Below are 23,398 nucleotides of genomic sequence, written 5' to 3'. Positions count from 1 at the left end.
TATCTTCGCTTGAAAAAGATAACCTTAAATTATTAAATATTAGTAAATATATGCGCGAAAGCTCAATACAAAATAATTTTCTGATTTTTTAACAAAAATTTCCCAAAAAGTTAAAAAACCTTAACAAATGCAATATGTCGTATTCATTGGTGAAATAGTTTCTACACAATTCCGTTTAATTTCTTGTTATGTTTTTGTTTGATTTTATATATGTTAAAATGTATGTACATATAACTAGAAAAGCATCAATCTGTTCGAATTTTGAAGTTTTTTTTGTATAAAATACGATTATTTGAGGAAGTGGCTTTTTGATATTAAAGAACACATCAAGTTCATGATTAAAATTCATGAGGTAACACGGTGGAAGCTTTTTGCAGCCGCGAGAACCACGCGATGCAATTCCACTCAGGTGCTGTGCTCATTTCTATTCTCGTTTTCTATTTTTTTATTTCGTCCTTGTGAGAGTACGATTAACGACCGTGTTACATGTACACTTTTTGCCCTCGAGAGATTAGATAACTAGTTATTCCCTTATCGGTGCATCAAAATCGGGAAATTTCGTGCACGTTTCATGCTAGAAATTTCTGTGTCAATAGAAATAAAATGATCGAACCCAACAGAGCAAACCTAATTTTCCATGCCCAAACGAAAAATATTTCGTTTTATTTACAGAGCAATAGCGAGATTACAACGTTCTCTAAAAAACATTCATGAACCGTGTGCTCACTATTCGTCACTGTTATCGTTTATCTAATAAAATGTATACTTTGGAAATGACTGTATTTTTTCTTCTTTTCGTAAAATGAAATAACGATTCGAAAAATACGATGTTATAGTTAAATATTTGAAATATAAAAGCATTGGATCATAAAACAAAATTCCGTCTCAGCTATAATTTTTTTATTTATTGGTGAAACTGGGTGAAAAATGAAGATCCTTGAGCACATATTTTTATTGCAAATAATTAAATAAATAAATTCGTAGCGAAATTGCCTTTCCCCATAGGTAACATTTTTTCTCTCGCTTTATTTGATCATCCTGGTTTTGCAATTCATTTTATGATACAATATGTACATTTTCTATATATTTTATATCTACACAAAAAATTCATTTCCAAATGCAGAAGGCATGTAAAAGATGTATATTTTACAGTTTAGCTTTATTTAAAAATAGTAATACTACAATTTTTAATAGCATTTGTTTCCTACTACTGAAAAATTTGTTTATTTCTTATTACCTGAAACTTTAAAAAAGTAAAAACTGAATTAAGTGAACGAAAATTGAATGAAAGTATTAAACATTTCTTATAAACATATATAAAAACTGTTACGTTGATACCTGTTATCACAGTTTCCTTTCCCATCTTCATTATTACTGCAAAATCTCATTCCACTTGTTTATTTATAAGTAATCTCTAAAAACTAGTAGGTTCACATAAAAACATAGATATTTATTTCAAGAGTATCAGATGCAAAAATATTTGTTATAACGTGTCAATAATTAGAAAAATATATTATAGATTAATATTAAATAATGCATTCTAATTTGTTTCTTCTTCAACACGATGTACCATTAAATTTGTTTAAGTTTTCTCTGTCCTTTAACCATGCTAGATCGAAACTATGTTATAGGGAAGTTCCCTTGCGTCAGACAAACCTAATACTATACATTAGCTACATATTTAAAAAGTCAAACACGGTAAAACAACCAAACCGCAAAAGTCGCATGTGTAGAGCTAAGGAGATCGACTGATTGTTCTGTTTGTCGAAGAACAGGTACATCATAAAAATTATAAACTATTACATCTACCAATTTTCTTAGCTAAAAGACGTATAATTTGAAGTAGTATATCTGTTAGTAAGTAGTTTTTTAATCACCTTCGTATTTTGTGTACACAGTGCACTGATTTTTACGAAAAAAATTGTTAATAGGTTAACTCATCGTCAGTTAACTATACCCTGGTTCCGAACAGAATGTTTGTTCCTATTACTGGATAGAACAGATCTCAATCTTGTGTATTCCTATTTGTATTTATAAAAGATATAACTAAGCAACATCAATAGTAATAATGAAAATAACAGGGAATGAAAGTAACAGTTGTATGTATAAAATGAATTCTACATTGGAGACACCTTAAGCACCTAATGCGCCTAAAACGATACATAGATAAAAAGACATTAGGCGTGCAACCATCTACTAGTTCTGTCTCTAATATTTACCAAAACATTTGTAAATTGTCCCTGTTACACGATGCTGAAATGAAGCTAACTGAAGCAAGGACAAATAATATGAGAAAAGTGAAATTCTCATTTCATCTCCTCATAAATTATTGGTTGAAGAAAAGAAGAATAAAAAAGGAATTAAAGAGCAGAAAAAAAGGAAATAAGCTTAAGAAGACCAGAACACTAAAGCCGGAAGATACAAACACGATGATTACCTGTACAGTTTCAAAACCAATGAAGAAGTCTGGATTCAGGGTTCAAGCTGCCAAAACTGAAATCCTAACGCTTGTAAACTGTTTTGAAGCTGTTCTGAATTATCTTAGTAACTTTTACGGTGTCCGGTACTAGGTGTCACTTAATGATCTACTAACACTCAACGTTATACTTGTACCGAAGTATGACGTTAAATTCACCATTTTAATAGAGTTAGTCATTTCAATGCTTTATTTTGATTCCTAATATTGTTAACTTATAAATAATGCAGAATGGAGAGTATTATTTCTCTTTATTTATTGAAGAAAAACCTTAAGTGTTCGTCACTAGGAGAACTTCCCTACGAATATTAAACGGAGGTTGACCGTATTTTATCTTAAATCATTTATATGCACATATTTGGAAACTATTATAATTCAGATTGCTTATAGATTATATTTAATATTCATTCCCAAACAGCACGAGAGCAAGACATAAAGAATGGCGGGTCTGGCTGGTTGTGTTTCGGCGATGGTTGACGACGAGGAGCAGGAAGAGCTTCGGTGCACAGGAAGCGATGTCGAAATCGAAGAGTATACCGACACGGAGGAATCGCCATATGTCGCTTATCAAACCACTGATAAGCTGTTCGATACGAATAGGGCGACTTGGCAAAAAATCTGCTTCATCGCCACCCTCCTGACTGTCATTGTGTCCATTACTTTTTTGATTATCAGCTATCCTCTTTATCTCGAAAGCATCAGCACCGTTTCCAACGCTTACACAGGTATCTGTTATAGAAAATGACAAGTAATGTTAATTAAACTTAACTAGCATAGACGCTTTTATGATTTAACGCAATATTTATTATTAGTGTTTGAACATCTTTGTTTTCTTTACTATTGGAAATTAATTTTATTGTAATCTACACTATTTTAAATACTATACGAAATCGGGCAACTAAAACAAGTCACCTCAATAACTCGTTTAGTGTTGACGATAGGAAATAATTTTTCAAAGAAAACTTGCTTGGTTTCGAAAGGGATACAATCCGATACCAATAATTGTTTTATAAGTAGAGGTGTAGAGGGCATATGTAAGTCGATTTTTTTTGTAAATGGAATCATATTTTCTAATATATCATTCGATATAGTTCATCATCCATACTATTATACTAATAATAATTATATTATGTATAAAAAGGTAAAGTTACTTTGGTTTCTCAGGGTAAATTCTGAAACTACTGAACCGATTTGGAAAATTTGTTCATTCTTTAGAAAATTATTTTTTACTGAGTAACATAGGCTATATCTTATAGCGTAACACTCTTTTAAGAGAGGAACATTCATATATGCAGAAAATGCAAATATCTCAGACCCAGAACTCCGATCCACGCGTCGCGCATTGAATGGCAGCCGATTTCTTATTGTTTCTCTCACGGTGAACTATATGTTGATTAACCTAGAGCTGAAAATCAATATATTTTGATACTACAGGACAACAAAATAAAAAATGTAACAGGTGTATTTCGAAGTACTACAAATTGACCTAAATGAGTTCTCATATTAGTCCGTAAGTTAAGCGTCTGAGTAAAATTTCACATTCAAGCTTTTAAACACACTTTTACTGTATCTGTGCTATTTTTAAAACATTAAATAGAGTTGTAGTCAATCCACGACATTATTAAGCCACTTATGTCAAAACACCATTCATTTAGAAGATATTTTTATTTCACGTACTTTTTCCTACGAAATGGTTGAGAATAATAAAACGAATCGGATACTATTCCATAAATCGTTTTATATTGCATGTAATATTGATATGAATTATCTTTTACAATATACTCCATACTACAATTAGTAAAAAGTTAGTTGCTTTAATTTTCACATTTTTTAAGAAAGCCGTAAATGAAATGATAGAACTGAACTCACCTTATTATCCTTTATTGTCTTGAAGAAAAAAATACATCATGTCTAAATTAAAATATCCCATAAACTAATATTTTTGTATATGTGTCTCTATACTTTTTTGTAAAAAATGACGAACTGCATTAAGTCATTTATTAAAAACTAGATTGCATCTTGAAAAAGGAATATAATATAAAAAAATTAGTAACGCAGATTAAATTCTCTCTCAAAACCAAGCAGATAAATTTTGTCTGACAAATTTTTGTCTATCGTGAACAACAAGCGAGTTATGTATGTGACTTGTTTTAGTTGCTCCATTTTGTATTTCCTTCTTTTGCAATAACGTAGGGAAAAATAGGCCAAAACGGGATAGTTAGTACTATAGATAAAAATATGCTGCCATGTAACTTATAACTATGATTATATCGTTTATATGTAGTGCAAATGTCATAAATAAAAAAAAATAATTTCAGTTTAATGAATTTTTTGTGATTTTTGCAAAATTTATCTGAATTTTAGGCAAATAATAGTGAAAATTTCAATCAGCCTTCATTTGCATTATCAAGTCTATATTTACATTTCACATTTCATACATATATTGCTTTATCCAATTATTCTCGGTATTAGTATCATATTAACTGAAGATTAGGATTCTATTTTGTCAATAACATCGAATGAATTCACAATGAAAAGTTACTCTACGTCTACAAGGTGTTGTACGTAATAGATATAACTTCTTAATTTAATATAAATCATGTTAGTTGTGGCACAGACTGATTTTTATTACCAATTCTACAATACATTTTATATTGTCAAACTATAATCAGTCTATATGGCCGAGGACAAAGCGTCAATTTTTAAGTACATATCCTGTTTTGCTCAGCTTTGCCCTATAAAGGTTATATTTTCATTTCAATGAAAGTTTCTCTAAACGAATTATCACGCTAAATAATATTAATGTCTAGAAGAATTGATACAAGTAGTATGTTCAGAATCTTATCAGTAATATGATAACTAACAATTGCAACTGTTAATATCCGAAATATGTACCCTGGTACTGGGATACCCAGAAAGAAAAAAGTTTCTCGGAAAAGTGCTATCCGGATAAGTCACTCAAATATTCATTAGAGATGTGTAGTGTGTAGGTACTCGAAATGGGTAACTAACTCTCAATTTGAATTGGGTTGTAACCACATAAATATAAGGTGTCTCAGAACTGGTGGTTCACGTAGAAAGATAGTGATTATACGTGTAAATATCGTGCTTCCTTTTTGAGAAAATTTAGTTTAAATTATAATCGAGTACAAACGTATGAAAGTACAGTTTAGACTATTCTGGAGAATACTCACTAAGGAGAACACTCACCATCTGATCATTGACGTTTCTACAGTAGGTATGCTAGAAACGTTCCCCTTTCTTCATTTACCCCTTAAATGCCTAAAACTACTTCGGTGCGCTCATATTCTGTTAAAATTCAAAGTCAATTTTCTCGAAAACGAAACATGATATTAAAAAATTTTATTCTATATTTTCGATTTATTTCTTCATATAGAATAACCCTTTTACACGTGTACCACCTGGAGCATTCTGTATGATACTTCTTTGCAATCTCTTAGTCAGGTTTAACACACAAACTTGCACAATACATGATGCTGAAAAACTACTATATTTATAATAATTACATAACTTTCGGATTCCCAACTTAAACATTGGAAACATTTGGGATTCCGAAAAAAATTCATGACCTACCCAGGATCCGTAATCTTAGGTTTTTACACATCTCTCACATTAACCCTTTCCTGTCGGAGATCTTCCAGCAAGGTACTTTTAGAGTCCGGTCACACGAGCGTTGATATAACGAATGTTACGACGTCCGTTGTATATCTTTCCTTGTTTTCTCAATTGAAAAAGACACACCTACAATCGTCCGTCAGTACTCGTGTGGCCAGGCTCTTACCATTGCGGTTGAGAACTAAGAGATAGAAACACTACTACTGTTTACAGCTCTTAGGTTGACACACGGAAGAAATGTGGATTTAATTAATCATGATGAAATAAGATTGCCTATTCGAATACAATTATAAAATTGGGTCACATGAACTTTCATTATTTGGCAGAATCGGTCAAATTTAATAATCGGTGTCCGTAGCGACGATAAAGATGGATACAAGTACTGTTCCAACTTCCAATTTCGACCAACCAGCCATATATAGTACCTACTAACCTACCATATATAGTACCTACTACCCATACCTCTGAGTGCTCTTATGAGAAAGAGTTAATATATGAACAACGTATTTAATAATATTCGTCATTTGTTGGAACGATTTTTACAAATAACTTATATTAGTTCTTCTAGACATCGATGTCATCCATTTATGGAAACTTTTATCAACACAGTGGCAACCGGCATGATATTAGTATGTTGAAAAAATAGCTATAGTTTTTAAAAAATCACGTAGAACTATGTGAAATATGATAATGTTTCACCAAGTATCCAAATATTTGTAGACAATAGATAGTAGTGTATGTAGTTGTAATGCAGAAACTTTATTTTTCACAATCTATATTAATTCAAAAAATGATTACTTTTATAATGTTTCACCAAGTATCTAAATATTTGTAGACAATAGACAGTAGTGTATGTAGTTGTAATGCAGAAACTTTACTTTTCACAATCTATATTAATTCAAAAAATGATCATTTAATGACTTAATCACTTTTTATATCCGCAGGACTCCTTTTCACTGCCTTTTTCTCAACTTGCATTTTGGGAATTATATGCTTCATCGCAGGAAGGGTGTCGCCACCACCGGCTCTGATTCCTAACAGTATGCGAATCAAAATACCTAGATGCGCCTTACTCAAAGTAAGCTGTATTTATGCTTTCTCTGGCATCCTCGCAACTCTCGCTTTGGACAAGAACAGAGTACTGTGTCACCTTCAGGATCCGATTAAAGGCATTACTCTGGTGTTCTCCCTGGTCTACTACTTCTTCTTCTGTCGAAAAAGTAAATTACATGGTCAATCAAGATTTACTAATTTCTAATCATTTAAATGAAAATTATGATTATTTTCATTAAACTGGACTTTTGTTTCTATAAATAACTACAAAACAACATTCCTTTCAATTTTCATTTTTGCTAGTTAAATGTTTTGTACAGTAGTGGCCAATAAAATAGCAACAGTCGCTAAAAATATTATTTGTTGAATGTGAAAGTAATTACACATGTAATAATTAAGTATATCTAACTTGTATATATCAAAATTTCAAGTGAAAAAAAGAAAATTTGATCTTTAATAACCAACATTACACAGATGATTACTTCTCATGTGACAGTTAAACCAAGAGCATTGACATTTGTAAGGTGGTGCATTTTCAGTAGCCAACATTGAAAATCAGAAGTGATTTCGCATCACGCAATGACTCTGATATTTTTTTATGAAGGATTAACATTAAAAGGTATAATATTAAATGTTTGTTACAGTGATGAGCTTGCAACGAATCTTCTCAAGTACCACGATTATAGTAGGTTTGTTCATAAGCGTCGACTATGGACTCTGTGACGAGTTTCGTTGCAGAGGAAGAGAAGTTGCCGCTCACACCACCTCAGTCAGAGGTACTTGGGGAGTTAAAGCCATTTGGACATTTGTCTACGTTGGCGCTTTAGCTGCATTCGCAATGTTCTTCACGCTACTTGAAGGCCACTATATCACAGAGGTAAGAATACAACTACGAATTAACAAAGAAGTCAAATGTTGCATCTTTACCATTCATTTATTTCTGGGATAACGTGTCCTTTTCCGTTCCAGCAACAAAATATGTGTCAAATAATGGCAAATCAGCAAAACTCTTTTCTGTACACGGTGTCACGTTTAGTGTCCTCTAGGGATATTCGGCGACGTGGGTCTGAAGAAGAGGGTGGCAGGCTATTGCATGTAACAGATCCTGACCCTACAATCAAGCCGAAACATATTCCAAAACCTCCCATTCTCGAAACTTTGTTCTACATTCATTTAATCGCATTTTTTGGTATTTTAACGATGTGCTGGATCGACACATTACCAGGAATAGGTAGAGTAAGTAAGACAAAAATTATTCTCTGTTTTAGTAATTTCAAACTCTTTCGGATTTATTCACAGCTGTAGTTCTTTTAGAACAATGTAATTTAACTATAAAACACAAGTGTTACTTAATATTGTTCTCATATACACGTTTGTAAAAATTTACAACAATCCCAATATTTTCATTTTTACTACAGCACAATAACATAAATTTTATCTTTGCTTAATAGTTTTTTATTATAAATATACGAGGTGTTTGACAACAGATGTCAAAACTTTTTAAATATAAATATATTTTATTTTGAAATAAAACGAAAATTAATAATGATCAAAATGCGTTTGAAGTCTTGTTTCAGAATTATTAATTTTTGAAAAAGCGCTTAAAATTTACGAGAAACGTACCTGACTTGAGGCTTATTCTACCGACTTCGCTGTTACAATGGCTCCGATTTAGTTGGGCGGAATTTCCCCACCAGTTTTCGGAAGTGGCTTCACCAAGTATCTCCAACATTACGAATTTAAAATAAACGTACCCTCCCTATCCAGACCATTTACTCATTATTTTAGCTTGTGTCAGGTATTAATATCTCATTCGCGCTCATTTTTTGTTACTCCACCTATTTACATTTACCCATTTTGAGACGAACGACCCGGAGAGAGAAAATACTCAGGACTTTCTAGAAGTAGACCTCCCAAAATAGGTGGCCAGCTCTATGGCCAACTAACCCAGAACAAGGGGTGTGTAGGATCCCGGAAATGTCTGAAATTCCTGAGAAGGTTCGGGATTTCCAAGAATGCTCAACGAAATATAGGAAAACAAGCTAATTACTAGAATCCTTAAAATCTGATCACCAGAATGAAAAACCCGGATATTTTCGGGAAACCTGGGAATTTTCGAAAATCTCGGACATTTTTGGGAATTTTTGGGAATTTTTGGGAATCTTTGTAAGTTCCTCTTTGTAATTTCTGTTTGTCAGTTTCAAATAAGTTTCAAATCAATACATTTTACGCGTATTTTAGGCGTTGTTTTTTCCCCCCAACTAATTAATAACTCCCAAACGAAGCTTTAAACACAATTTTGTTATGCTTGATTTTTGTCCTATTTTGTCATATAGCATCACCCCTTAAAATTTCTAACACCTGTTGTCGAACACCCTGTACTATGGAACAATCAATACATCTTAACAGCTTATGCAAAAGATTGTATCAATCGTAAAAATTATAAGTGTTTTATGGCTTAAAGCATTAATTCTATTATTATCTTCCAAATATATACGTTTAATTTCAAAATTAAAATTTTTTTTAAATTTATCGTCACATTAACGATTCAGTTATTAGCGACATGGTACAATAATCGCATGGATAGAAAGGTTTACGTACAATGATTTTATTACAAGAAAAGTTACGACAAGAGTCTTAACTATGTAGATACAATTTTTTAGATTTATAAGTTTTAGAAATTGAATTACATAGTTTGGTTGAAGGTCAGCTTCAGTTACTAGTTTATTAAAAATAAGAGTTAGTATGCAAATAGTTGCATATGGAACAAATAGGGGAGTCACATCTGTCCAATAAGTTAAATTTTTTAATTATTGTCTACATTGAAAAATGTCATTTTCAGGGCTTATCGCCAGCAGATTTATATAAAACTGTCGAACTTGGATTAACGTGCCATTTCAAGAACTCTGATTCCTGCTCAAACGTTGCCATTCATGGATGGTCTTTCCTGGTTGCTTATATAGTTTTTTCTATCTCTGCTCTGAACTTTTTGTCCATGAGCGAAAGTGCTGTCTTTACCATTGCAACTGCAACCGTGTCTCTACCTTTGTCTGGAATTTGGTGGAGTATTTATAAAATGGATATCGGTGCCAATGGCGGTAAGTTTCTTAAAGAAGTTTCTGTAGTCTAACATTTTCTAGTAAAATTATATCAACAGTCTACTAAGCTTCTATTTAAATTTCTTTAAATAAGATTGAACTTTTATACTCATTGTCAGATATTTACTTTTAGTAGATAAAAAATACATTGCAAAATGTATTACATGCTAACTAATATACGTTGAGTTTAAGCTTACTTAATATAAAAACTAAAGTTTAAATTACGTTTGGAAACCTCGTATTGTTAGTTTTGTTGGAATAATTAAAGATTAACATAAAAGAAACTAAAAAGTATTAGGGAAGAAAAAATAGATAAAACTGAAGAAAAAACACTCAAACAGGTTTCATTGCGTGGTCACCTACGGTCACTGGAGAACTTATCTGTGCTCTCTTGGGTCTCCCGGTGGTTCTCCTGGGCTTGGGTTTGCTTGTCAGGTCACACTTCAGAGACACTCAGCCCTGCTACTTAACAATGCAGCCGCCCGATGTGCAATGCGAACCTTCCCAAAGATGAATTTGCTAACAAAACCATTTCAGAGGTTTATACAAACATATACCTCCTGATACACTTTTGAAAATTCTTTCAAGGGAAAGAAAGGTCTCAATGAAAAAATCAGTGTGATTAATGAATCCATTTTATTTACCTTAAAGCTAAAATATTATAAATATAATCTCAGAAATTTCATTTTGAAGTTGCACAACCAAAGAAGGATCGGGTGCCAATATTTTATAGAAATTAAAAGTTTAAAGGAGAATGCGAAACAATGACATTCCAGAATTAATGTGTACAACAAAAAATTTGTGTACATAGTGCGTTCAAAGACAACTGAAACCGACAAAGGAAACTGACTTAATTAATTTTTACCAAAATTAATAGTAACAGCCAAATTTTTAAAAAACTAGGGAAAATAAATTATTATACGCGCAAAAAGTTCATCTTTAGATCTGCTACAATTATTTTGATTAAGTTGGTTGACCCTTATTATTTGCTTTTACCTGATGCAGTTTTTTCTCTGAACGTACTGAAAGAACTTCACCAGAATGATAATAAAAGACGGTGAGGCAAGCGATAGTAGTATTGATTACTCGGTACATACAAAACTGAATTAAGAAAGGGTGGAGAAGGAAGGAGCAAGCGATTAATGTTTCCTATGTACCTATTGCCAAGTGTAAGCATCCGTCTAGCCATACAACGTTATTGCCAATTTATATTTTATTTTGATAACAAGATATATTTTATATTTTCGAAAGTATTGTAACTTGTGAAACAATGAGTGTGGTTAGAGAATGTATGCGTGAATAAGGAAAGAAAATACAAAGGAAAAAAAATGCAGAAGATATTTTATAAACACAAATAGTTACGTACTGGAATTAACAAAATTTCAAAATATTACAGGTGTATTTAGATTTCATGTTTTTTGCTACTGTAAATTCTATGTGTAATTTTGACATAAAGTTTAACAACCAAGATTATAAATCTAAGTACACCTTTGAAAAAATAAATAGAGAGAATCAGCAAGGTTCAATCTTCGCATTTGTAAATTTTTCAGGGCAATAATTTGCGAACAAGGCAAACATAAAGTTAATTCTCCAATTTGTGATTTGGAGTACAGAGATTCCATTGTATAAAGCTCCTAAATTTCTACGTATTTCTACGTCACGTATACGTGAAATGAGTAGAGTGTATTTGCCAAAGGTAAAAGATCCTCAGTATTATGAAATAAACTCGTGTGTGTATGAATGAAAGCACAGTTTTGCAAAAATAACATGAAACACGAGCAGATTCGATTTATACAGTCAAAATAATCTGTAGTAAGAGATTCGTTTAAAATGAATCTCAGAATCTATACTGATCTTCTGCTTGTGTCAGAATGAAGAATACCCTTCCCCGAATGAACGAACTATGTTTTAGGGATCAATTTTTGTGTACTTGTAAAATTTCAATTCTGTTAATAGACAATTCCTTCATTGGTTATATTGAATTATTAACCATAATTATATTATACAACGTGTTCGACGACAGGTGTTAGAAATTTTAAAGTACGATTCCTTAAGATGCGTTTGGGACTTCGTTTTAGAGTTATTAATTGAGAAAACGCCTAAAGCGCGCATGAAATGTATCTGACTCGGAACTTATTCTACTGACTTTGCTGTGTCTGAACCGACTAATGCAAATCAATAGTAAAATTTGTCTCAGGTCAGACACGTTTTACGTGAATTTTAGGTGTTTTCTCAACAATTACTAATTTTGAAACGAAGCCTTAAACGCAATTTTGTCATTCTTGATTTTCGTCCTAGATTGACAAGTAGAATTTTATTCCTTGTCGAACACCTGTATATTGTATACTGGTTTATATTGAAGTTATCTATATAAATAGATATTTATTTAGTAAATTGTTATCACATAGTCTAGCTGCTCTAGACGTTTTTCCATAATACATGCCTGATCAAAGAAGTGAAACGAGTTGAGTTTCTGTTTGGCTAAAAAAATTCGGAAAAAAATTTTAAGATTTGAGTTTTTACTACAGTTTAGTAACATTCTTAAATTTAACAAACAATTATAGGAGACTTGAGTGCGTGCAGTTAGGCAAAAAAATCTATCTGTAACTTAGTTACAGAATTTTTAAATTCTTTTTTTCTAAGAGTGATATTAGTGCATTTCATTGTTAGGCAAACCTTGTAAAATTAAGCGTTTATCTTACCCCGAAATATCCACTCCTCCTTCTCCCCAAATGGCTAAACGAAGTCCCACGAAAAATCGATTAAAACCAAGGGAAAGAAACAAAAATCAAAAGTTCAAAACTGACTCGGAACGAGTAAATGGAACTAGCATTCGTGCCAAACCATCGAGTCTTCATAAGTCCAGACTCGACTGTAGAATTAAGTACTCCACACCTTTATGTATTAACCGTAATTAAGAATCGTTCGTGTCAAAACATCGAAGCACGATATGAAGATAATTGTTGGTAGCTAGAAGATCTCTCTAGCTCAGTAAGATAGCAGAGTATTCGTTGTTGGAAATACCGTCAATCATATTATACATATTCTATTTAAAGGAAACGCCATACGTCCAACATTTTTTATAAAAGTAACCAGCGTTCCAAAGTACTACTAATATTAGTAGCTACAATCTGCTACAATAACAATGAAAAACAATAACGAACGTACTAACTTACAACTGTTATTACACACTATAGTCGCAACATTTATTCATAATAAGTATTCAGAGAGATCACATTCCTTTATAGAAACGAGGAGCTTGAATCTGAGTTTCTTCGAAGCGCTGTTACTTAATACACAAAAAATGATTCTAAAGTTTTATAATCGAATAGTAAAAGTACGCTTAGAATTTTGAACAAAGAGAAAGCATCAAAAATAGTACTTAAATCCTTCAGTGGAGAGAGTGGATTATTTAAGTAACATGTTTGAAAACTAATTTACTGTGAGAAGTAAAACAAGTCAATAGTAAAAAACAAAGAAACACTTTTTTCACATTCATGTTTAAATAAAGAATACGTAAATTATTCAAAAACACAAAAGTTCTAGACGAAAGAAGGTTGAGAAGATACATAAAGGACATCAGGAAAACTAACTTTCAGACGGCATACAAATAAGAATTGCGTCAGATGTCTGATATTTCTACAAAATCTCTCTATTTAAGGCATTGAACTCTAAGTTCTGAATGAAATAACCTTAGAATCCTCTGTATTTAAACGCGCGAAATAATTTATTTCAATTTCTATAACTCTGTGCGCAATAACTTGCTATTTTTATCAAGTATCAAGTAGCTGGTCAACCCTTCTAGGCCAGACGTCGGATTGTTCCCGAAAATGTTGTTCAATTGCGCTTGTTGTTATTGCCAAATGTTGAGAATATATTCTGGTATACAGATATCCAGTCGCTCGCTTCTAATAGCAATTTATTTTTTTATCAAACAGTTGTGGCCTCAAGGGTTCGACCATTTAAGTAGCATTTACCAGAGATAGTGCAGTCAAACAAGATGTTCAAGTTGTTTGTTTGAGTTGAAGATTATCCACAGCATGAAACCAGTGGTGTATCTGGTTGGTTACGGGTTAAATAATTTTATATAAAAGGACAGTAGTGTACGATCTCACCAATTAATAAATATGACATAGCGTGCAATGTCGAACGCGAAAGTAACTTGTATTTCGCATCTTTTTCGGATAGATGCTTTACAAACTTATTAACTATTTACCAGCGATCAGCAGTGCCGTATATTTATACTGGGTGTCTTTCCCATAAATAGAACATTAAGTGTGACATGTTAAAATTATAGTTCTCACTTCTGGAATGCCAAAATAATTCTATCATTTTTTCAAGTTCTCTAGTTTTCTTTTAAAATGAAAAGTTATCAAAAATTATTTATTACTTCAAACGACAGACGAACGTTGTTTTCAAGAAACTTCTCAGAATATTTTTGGCATTTAGAAGATCGAAATCTTTGAAACTGAAGAATCCAAACTTTCGACGACCAAATGCGATGAATACAATTACTGTTTAAATTATTTCTTTTTTTTTTTTTTTTTTTTTATTTGAGCAATTTTGATCTCGTACTGTTTTAATTAGATAATACTGGTTCGTAGAAATAAACTTCATATTTTGATGAGAAACATTGAAATTCTAATCTTTTATCTTGGAAAATTCCTGTTTGTTAATGAAAAATAAAGTATGCACAAAAAATAATGCACAATTTAAATATCTTCTTTAAATATTGTTTTCTTTCAAATATAACATTATACCTTTCCTCATCAAAATATAAAGGTAATTTCATCGCAATTTTTCATCGCAGTATTTTATTACCTCAATAAGTTCACTATCAGTCCTAAAAGCAAGTAATATGTAATCCTAAGGATGAAAATTGTAGTACTGCAAGAATGACAGTGAACATGTAAAAGACAGTTCAGATATTGTAATGTATATTGAACTTCAATGAATAGTATCAACCTTACAAAATTTATTAACATAAATTTTCTAAATGAGAACATACGATTCCGTCAAATAACTTGGAAATGGTTATTCACGAAAGCAACATCCTCGAAGACAACTGAAATGACAAAATTAAAATATTGTCGTCGATATTTGGATTTATAATTACGCTCAAATATACTCACTATATTTAACAATATTATGTACCAGGATTGTAAATGTGTTAATACATACATATATATACTTATATAAAAAGGCAATAAGATGCAATAATAAAACCTTTCCCTTATTTATCCTTGACGTGATAGAATAAGGAGATCAACGACATTACAGAAAAAGACGAGCCAACAAAATTAATTATACGTGAAACACTGTGGGACACTTCCTAGAATATACTGTGAAGGATCTCTTCAAAACACTTGCTGTTGAACTGGAGTACAACAGAGAACCCTTCTGCTGAGTCAAGTCTGAGATCTCATTCCCTCCTCAGAATACAAAGAAAGGAAAAAAATTATAATTGTTTACATACATTGTTATCTTTAACCGTACGAATACTACGCAGTACAGTTGCACCCAAGGCTAGTACCCAAACAATTAATACTTCGACTTTATTATTTTAATACATATTTCCATATCTAGGATACAGTAGTGCTCCGAAAGGCAGGTGACTCTCAGCTGGTTTCGACACAGATCATTTATTCTACTTTCCTTTGTTACTCCTACGATAAGAAGAACCATGACTGAACGAGAGAAAATAAATGTATAGTATTTATTTAAAAAAAGTTTGCATCTCGAGATTAGCAACAGTATCGCATTGTGACAACAACCAAGCACTGAACTAAGAAAACCTACTGACAAGTCACACATTATCAACTCACAGAGTTAAAGTTAGTACAAGAACCTTAAACAGGGTGGATTTATTCAATTATTCTTGTAATAGACGAATCAACGTCTTTTTTTATCATGGATGATACGATTTTGAAGAATCTTCAAGACGATATTTAATTTATTGTTTGTTCTTTTATATAAGTGTTCAAGGACACTTTTTATTTTTTTCTGTCTATCAGCGAACAGGATTCGAGACGAATCCAACGAGGCAAGAAATCTATTATTTTTTCTTATATAATAGAAAAAGAGGGCAAAAAAACATTCAAGCGGAAAGCAATTTTGCACAAACTGGGTGACATGCGATATCATAACTTTGAACTCATTCAAGTAAATACTTGAACCATTTTCAAAACACTTGATTAAATTTTTCATAGGTGTTGGATTGGTCACGGTGGTACAAATAGGCCGGCTTGTCCTCCAAATCTTACCTACTTCCTTAGACTTTTTAGGATGCATTGAAAGATGAAGTCTATCAAAATGTTCTAACAACAGCGGAGAACATGTGGCAACGAATTATGGATGCATATCTTCAGTATAAAATCGAGAAGATAATGTGATTGAACGGTACATGTATTCATATGTTTCTAGCTTATACATGTCTATAGACATTGGTGATAACTATTTGCTCTAAAATTTGTGATGTATGTTCTAGTAAAGTTCTTTGTAAATCTTTAACATTCTCTATAAAGTTCTAGTTCAAAATTATGATATCGCATGTCATCTATTCGTACAAAATTATTTTTCACTGATGAATAACAAATTATAGGATTATGCAAACAAAAATGGAAGATGACCTTCCTTCACATCGATAATACTGAAACAAGTCAGAGTCATCATTTTGATAACATTTTCCTATACCTATATCTAGCAGTCAGTTTAGTTTCCGAGATATGTATGTACAGTAAAACCTCGATTACCCGAACCAATTACAGCACATGCTGTTCGTATGATCGAATTTTTTGATAATCGAGTAACTCAACTTTCGCAAGAAAGATCGTTTATTTTGAACTAGTGTGCAATACGTTTATATTAACAAAACTAAACGGAATTATACAGGAACATAAACCTTTAAATAAAGATTGAGCTATTTTTTTTAATCTTTCTTTTTAACAATCTTTCTCAGCTGCTAACTGAACAAATATTTTCAATACTTTTATTTCGTCAAGAACATACTTTTTGTCTGGATTTGTAAAAATAGTACAACATGATAACAATAGTAGTGTTAAATTTACTGACAAAACTGGATTCCATGTTGCCTTTCGCAGAATGTAGAGTTCTTATATTATAAGGAACCTTGTATTACCGTATCATATATATGTATAAGTACGTGCCCTTTTCATTAATGTATTTTTTCTACACATAATACCTAGTATATATTTTCGGATTAACCGACCAATCGTTTATCCAGGTAAAGAACGGTTCATAACTTAGGATAGATAGTACTCGTTAAATTGAGCAAAAAAGACCTAATAAAGTGGGACAAAAAATTAATATTTTCAAAGCTATAAACAATTGTGTCTACATATTTAAGTAAGTGATTTGCTCGTTTCAAGAGCTACTGTGCTATAACTAACATTTATTTAGACACATCTCATAATGAGATAATCCTGTGTTATGATTTATGATACGTATGTAGAATAGATAGACAGATGCTGCATTGTTGCGTATGGTCGCTTCTGAAGCAAGCAAATCGCTCAATTAAACAGGAACAAAAAATTGTTTATATCTTTGAAAATATTACATTTTAGACCTGATTTCTGTTCCATTTGGTAAGTAGTATTTACTCTAAAAGTTATGAACCCGTTTTTCTCATCTTGTATAAATACATTGTATACAGGATGTTCCTAACATGTGGGTTCCTAACGTGTTTTTAAAAGGCAGATTCTAAACACAAAGACAATGAAAAAAATTCGTATGCACATATGTCCGAAAACAATTAGTACTTTAGTACACGCTATTTTATATTGCGTATGGTGTATTAAAATCTATTACTGAGTGTCACTCATTCAGAGGGCCACAGTATCCTTTTAGTAAGACCTTAAAAAGGATAGCATACCGCGCAGGTAAGGAATAGACCAGCATTTTACGCAATGTAAAACAGCAAAGACTCTCTCCCGAGTAACCTTCAAAAAGTTTTAACTATTGCTCATTGTTTGCTAAAAAGTTATTAACAAAAGATATTTGAAAAATAGGACACTTATTTTCAACCTATAAATATAAGACATCCTTTTGGCAACCGAAATTACAGTGGTCGAAATTACAATAGTGGACACTAATTGTAAGTGTGAAGCTGCTATTGTTATATTGGTAACTTTAGTCGCCGAAGGAATGATTGATATTTTATGTTTGCATTCCAGACTTGTTATGTTCCAAGTTACGCACAAAAGCAAAATATGTATGTACGCACAGAAGTTCAAGTTCTAGGGGTGTGCAGATACCTGAAATTACGGGTTCGGATCGAACCGAAAAAAACGGACGGCTTCAGGCGAGTACTCGTGAAACAATTTACTCTAGGAAAATCTGACGATTTTGGGTAGCTCAAAACATACAGCAGACTTATACATTCAGACAACCCGACCTTTCAGGTACAAGTTCATGATTTCATAATCGATTATTCATAAATCGGAACAAACTACATAATAAGGAACTGAGGCTGATCACTAGGTACTTATATGAATGTATAAAAAAAGATTATTAAAAATATTGATTGTTACATCATATATTTTACATGATCAAAATCGGTGAGAATTATCCTAACGCTGGACGGCATCTAATACAGGACATTAGCTATATCTTTAAACAATACAATGCAATAAAACGGACAAACTGTAAAAGTAAAGAGAAGATTCCTCTCTATTAGTTTTGCAGTTTGGGCACTTTGTCGTATTTCATTTTTTAAAAATATAAAACATATCAAAAAATAGCCAAGTCATAGTAAGTCCCCATACTTACAACCTACAACAAATCAAATATTATCTTTTGAAAGTCCTTCGAAATTGTATCATCCATGATAACAAAAATTACATTATCTACGTGATAAAGGTATGCAGGATCCTGGAAATGTCGAATCGGAACGGGGTGGAAATTTCTCTTGGGATTTCCGAAAGTGTTCGGAATTTTCCAAAATTTCGAGAATGCAAATGCTGCTTCGGTTTTGTTCAATATCACCATAGTTTTTAGAGATGTTCAAGAATTTGAAAGTATGAAATCGAAACAAAATGATACAATTATTTTCAAGATCAGGTCGTCAAAATCAGGTTTTGAAAGTATGTATGGATTAAACTATTTGAAAATGTTAATATTCTCGAAAATATTTGAAATTTCGAAAATGTCGGGTTTTTGAAAATCTCAAGATTCCCGAGTTTTGAGAATCCGAATTTCGTCTGGAGTTCAACTTTGTTAAATACAATTATGATTTCGAATTTTCCATATTATACGCGAATTCCTATAATATTAGAAACGTTTCCGGAACATAAACTAGAAGTAAAACTTGGATTCTCGAAATTCTTGGTATTTTGAGAATCCCGATAATTTTTGAGTTAGAGAAAATTTTTCTTTATTTTCATGTACTTAAGATAATTAAACTTGCCATAAATTCAGGTTCGTTATTGATAGAACTTCGCTAAATAATGATTTTGAAGCAAAGGGGGAATACCTCTTCCCCCCTAGTATTCGAAATATTTTCATATAAAATTTAAACGTAATCTATATGTGGATTCCTCCTCCACAGTATACTTCGCCAGTAGAGGGAGTTACTCCTACTTACCACTTTCTCCAAGATAGTCATGTAACTGTCCTTTCCTACAAATACAACTTTCTGAGCTGATGTAACCATCCCCGCGTCTAAAACAGGGTGTACTAGGTAGCCTTACTGACGAGCCCATTAGAGCAGGCCCACAACAAAACCCTTTCCTTTTTATTCTTTTCCACTCTCTCTCTTTTTGATTTCAGTCAGCAAAAAAACCGAGTACGAGGTTAGAACATTACATACAGTGTCAGTATCTACGAAACCGATGTGACGCTGGCCAACCGCAAAGATTAGTGTCAACGTGTTAAGGACCTGATCTTTTGACAACTTAATCTTGAGCAGAATTATCATCTCGTTTCGACTTCATATTTTTGGATTCTTGCACACCTCTAAAAACCATGACGATAATTAACAAAACGAATACCGAAGCGGCATTTGGGTTTTCGAAATTTTCAAGAATCCCGAACATTTTCAGGATCTTGTCCCGACCTGGGTCTTGGGTTCTCGGCATTTTTGGGATCCCGCACACCTTTACTACGTGGCCCATCTTCTACTACAATAAATATAAAATGTGATATCTTTTTTCCTTTTGACACTCTAATATGTTGCTTATTTGCAATTTATTATTTGTCGCGACAGCAATAAATAATATGTTACGATGATGTCATCCATTCTTCTTTCTAAGATAAAAAATCTGAAATTTTGTCAATATGAAATTATATTTTAGTCTTAGCATGAGGCAAATTTAATTTGTATTTCGTTTTCTCTAATAAGTAGAGTATAAACTCTACTTATATATAAATAAATAAATGTATACTTAAACAATAAAATGCAAAAGAAATTGATAAGTAAGATTTTAATAAAATAATTACTGTTACATCAGAAGAATATAATTGAAACTAACAAAAACTAAGAATAGTAACATAACATTTCTGTCCAACTCTTATTATCCTACTTTTTATTTTATAAGTACAACTAAGCAATTACTTTGTAATGACTAATAAAATAATGACTGCCTTAGTTAATTAATGTACTACTAGGTTCACCATTTAATTTTAGAATACATATTTAGAGTTTAAAAACTTGCAGTCTAGCTGTTTTATGTGTGTCCCCTATTCTCTCGGACAATTTCTTACCACGAAAAGTGTAATCATCATAATGCACTTCGTGTAAACACTCAAAACCCAATTTGTCAGCGATTCGCTGACTATAATTCGAGGCAAATATACCGTACACTATTTGCGGAATCACGTGTTCGTTAGACCTTTCATTATCGATTGAACTAATTTGCATTGTACCATTTAAGAGACTTCTACTGAACTCTATGCATTTTTCCACCATTTGGCCACCGATTCCTCGACCTTGATATCGTGGATTAGTGCCAAGATAAAATAGTTCTAAAGCTCCATTAACATTATACTTTTCGAAAATGTCCACACTGTTTTGAACCTGTAACAGATCTCATTATTTGTGGTATTATATCGCACATGTATTTTAGAAGTAACACGAGTAAAAAATGTCTACTATTCAAAGAAAACAAAAAGCTGTTCATAATTTTAGAAGAACAATAATATAAAAATAAATAATATTGCCAAAAAGAATGGAATTATCTAACGAAAGTCATTTTACTCAAATAATCTGTCTGAAGAATGGCTACTCATTATTTGCAATACATGATTTTGTTTATATTATTCAAATTACATATGAAGAATTCATTAATTGAACTCTACAATTTCGAAATTCAATTATTAAAATGTCCACGATAAACAAAAATTTGTTTACCAAACGACTTCATGGTTGTTACTCAAAAATCGTATTTTTTGAGTTGTTTCATTTTTGAAAAGTGTATGCAATTTGCATAAAGTAAACAACTTTTCGTCTTAGTATCTATAAAATTCTAGTTAGGTTCGTAAAAAACTGCTTATTATTAATAAAATATTGAATAAATAAATTAATTAGAAGTGTCACAGATATAAAATAAAAGAATTAAATTTTATGCTGTGTTTCAATAAACTTTTATGACAACAAAAAATTTAGTCTACTACAAATATCATTACTTAGAGATAAATAACTGAAAATATCTTGATTTCACTGAGAATAGTCAAACACAACTTTTATTTACAACTCGCTAAGTATAAATGCATTCACAATTTGATACTACGAAAACCGCAAACGTTTATATTGCATATGTACATAATGATAAGAGTTGCTTTCTTTAAGAGTTATTTGATGTCTAGAAATAACAAAAATTTATACATTTGATTTGTACAAAAATTCTTCACATTGACACATTTGACAATATCAATTTCAAGTTCGATTTTATAAATAATTATTCTTGCATTTTTTTAAATACGAAATGCTTCTGAATTTTAGAAATGTATTTTTTACTAAAAAACCTGATTGTAATGAAACTTATTTATCAGTCTCATATTTGTTAAAAACATATTTTTTTTATATGAGTTCCATTATTATAATTAACTTTCTATTTAAACTCATTTTAAAATCTCATTTTGTAATTTATTTAAAAATGTAATTGTCAATACACTATGCAAAGTTATAAAAAAACAGAAAGCAATGCTTAACTCGTTAACTGCTTCCACTTTTCTTATGTTTCGTTCTACTGTATGTATGCTTTTAAATGTGACGATCGATTTCTTCTAGCACACAGCGAAGAAACAGTGGAATACGACTCGCTTGGAATGAAAATAGAACACAGGGCGCGCAGGTTCCGTTGCACAGTAAACATGTTAATTGAAACGAAGTAATTCAACTAATGATCACAAAAGTACTCACGTCATCAAGAAACTTGACCAGTTCCTGACAAGACTGGTGTTTAAGATTCTCCTCTATGAAAACTTCCAACTGGTCTTTTACACCATCTCTTGGCCGAGCCTTCAAACAGAAAGAGAAAGAAACGTTTCAACTAGTAATCTCAGAGAAAGTAAACTGTTCAGGTCACTAAAACTGGAATAGAAAGAACAAAAATGGTCAAAAACTTACGTGTATCTTGTTAAAAGCTACTGCAGCCAGTTGATCAGTTCTTCTGTCCACAGCAATTACTGTGGCACCGTCTTTCACAATTTCTTTGAAGACCAATTGCATTTCTTCCGGCGCGCCTGGTTCTTCGAACATTCCCAAACCTATAGCTAAACATTCTTGTTTCATGGTTTCGGCTTGAATCATCAAAGCTTCCGGGATCTTATCTTTGGTCAGTAATTTGAACTCCAACTCGTTAGTTCTCAAGTCATTTTGAGTCATGGCTAGTATAATTCTGAAAAAAATAAAATAAAAATGGTTATATCGTTTCTTGCTGTCTTAGAATCCTTAATGTTTCAAAGAAAAGTTATAAAATTTTAAGTATTTTGATACCTTCAATCTTGAAATCCTATTTCAAAAAGTAGAAAATATATTACACGCGATACAATGAATGACTGTACAATTAAACAAACTTTTACTTAAAAAACGCGCTACACTGATCTTTGCGCGTGCTGATTCGGTCGTACAATGAAGTTAAATTCGAGCCAGTTATTGCCTACAGCCCACGCTCTGTTG

At 31.9% G+C, this 23,398-nt stretch overlaps 2 protein-coding genes across 2 annotated transcripts in view; one reads left to right on the top strand and one right to left on the bottom strand.

Moving 5' to 3' along the window:
* Window positions 1-15,467, top strand: part of LOC143180940 (uncharacterized) — a 29,177-nt gene extending 13,710 nt beyond the window's left edge. Inside the window, exons 2-7 of the mRNA XM_076381001.1 lie at window positions 2,895-3,201; window positions 7,057-7,332; window positions 7,810-8,042; window positions 8,135-8,401; window positions 10,008-10,263; window positions 10,605-15,467. Coding sequence (XP_076237116.1) covers window positions 2,916-3,201; window positions 7,057-7,332; window positions 7,810-8,042; window positions 8,135-8,401; window positions 10,008-10,263; window positions 10,605-10,777 — 1,491 coding nt within the window. The 5' untranslated portion in view covers window positions 2,895-2,915 and the 3' untranslated portion in view covers window positions 10,778-15,467. The remainder of the gene's footprint in view (window positions 1-2,894; window positions 3,202-7,056; window positions 7,333-7,809; window positions 8,043-8,134; window positions 8,402-10,007; window positions 10,264-10,604) is intronic.
* A 5,226-nt stretch (window positions 15,468-20,693) lies between these two features.
* On the bottom strand, window positions 20,694-23,340 carry LOC143180619 (arylalkylamine N-acetyltransferase 1). The gene is made up of 4 exons (XM_076380478.1): window positions 23,216-23,340; window positions 22,847-23,117; window positions 22,640-22,738; window positions 20,694-21,295 (listed from the first exon to the last, which is right to left on the bottom strand). Exons 2-4 carry the CDS (start codon window positions 23,102-23,104, stop codon window positions 20,915-20,917), a joined length of 738 nt encoding a protein of 245 aa, XP_076236593.1. The 5' UTR covers window positions 23,105-23,117; window positions 23,216-23,340; the 3' UTR covers window positions 20,694-20,914.
* Window positions 23,341-23,398: the final 58 nt, after the last annotated feature.

The sequence above is a fragment of the Calliopsis andreniformis genome, chromosome 6 (genome assembly GCF_051401765.1).
Source record: "Calliopsis andreniformis isolate RMS-2024a chromosome 6, iyCalAndr_principal, whole genome shotgun sequence".
NCBI classification, from domain to species: domain Eukaryota; kingdom Metazoa; phylum Arthropoda; class Insecta; order Hymenoptera; family Andrenidae; genus Calliopsis; species Calliopsis andreniformis.
This window is presented reverse-complemented; position numbering and strand designations above follow the sequence as displayed.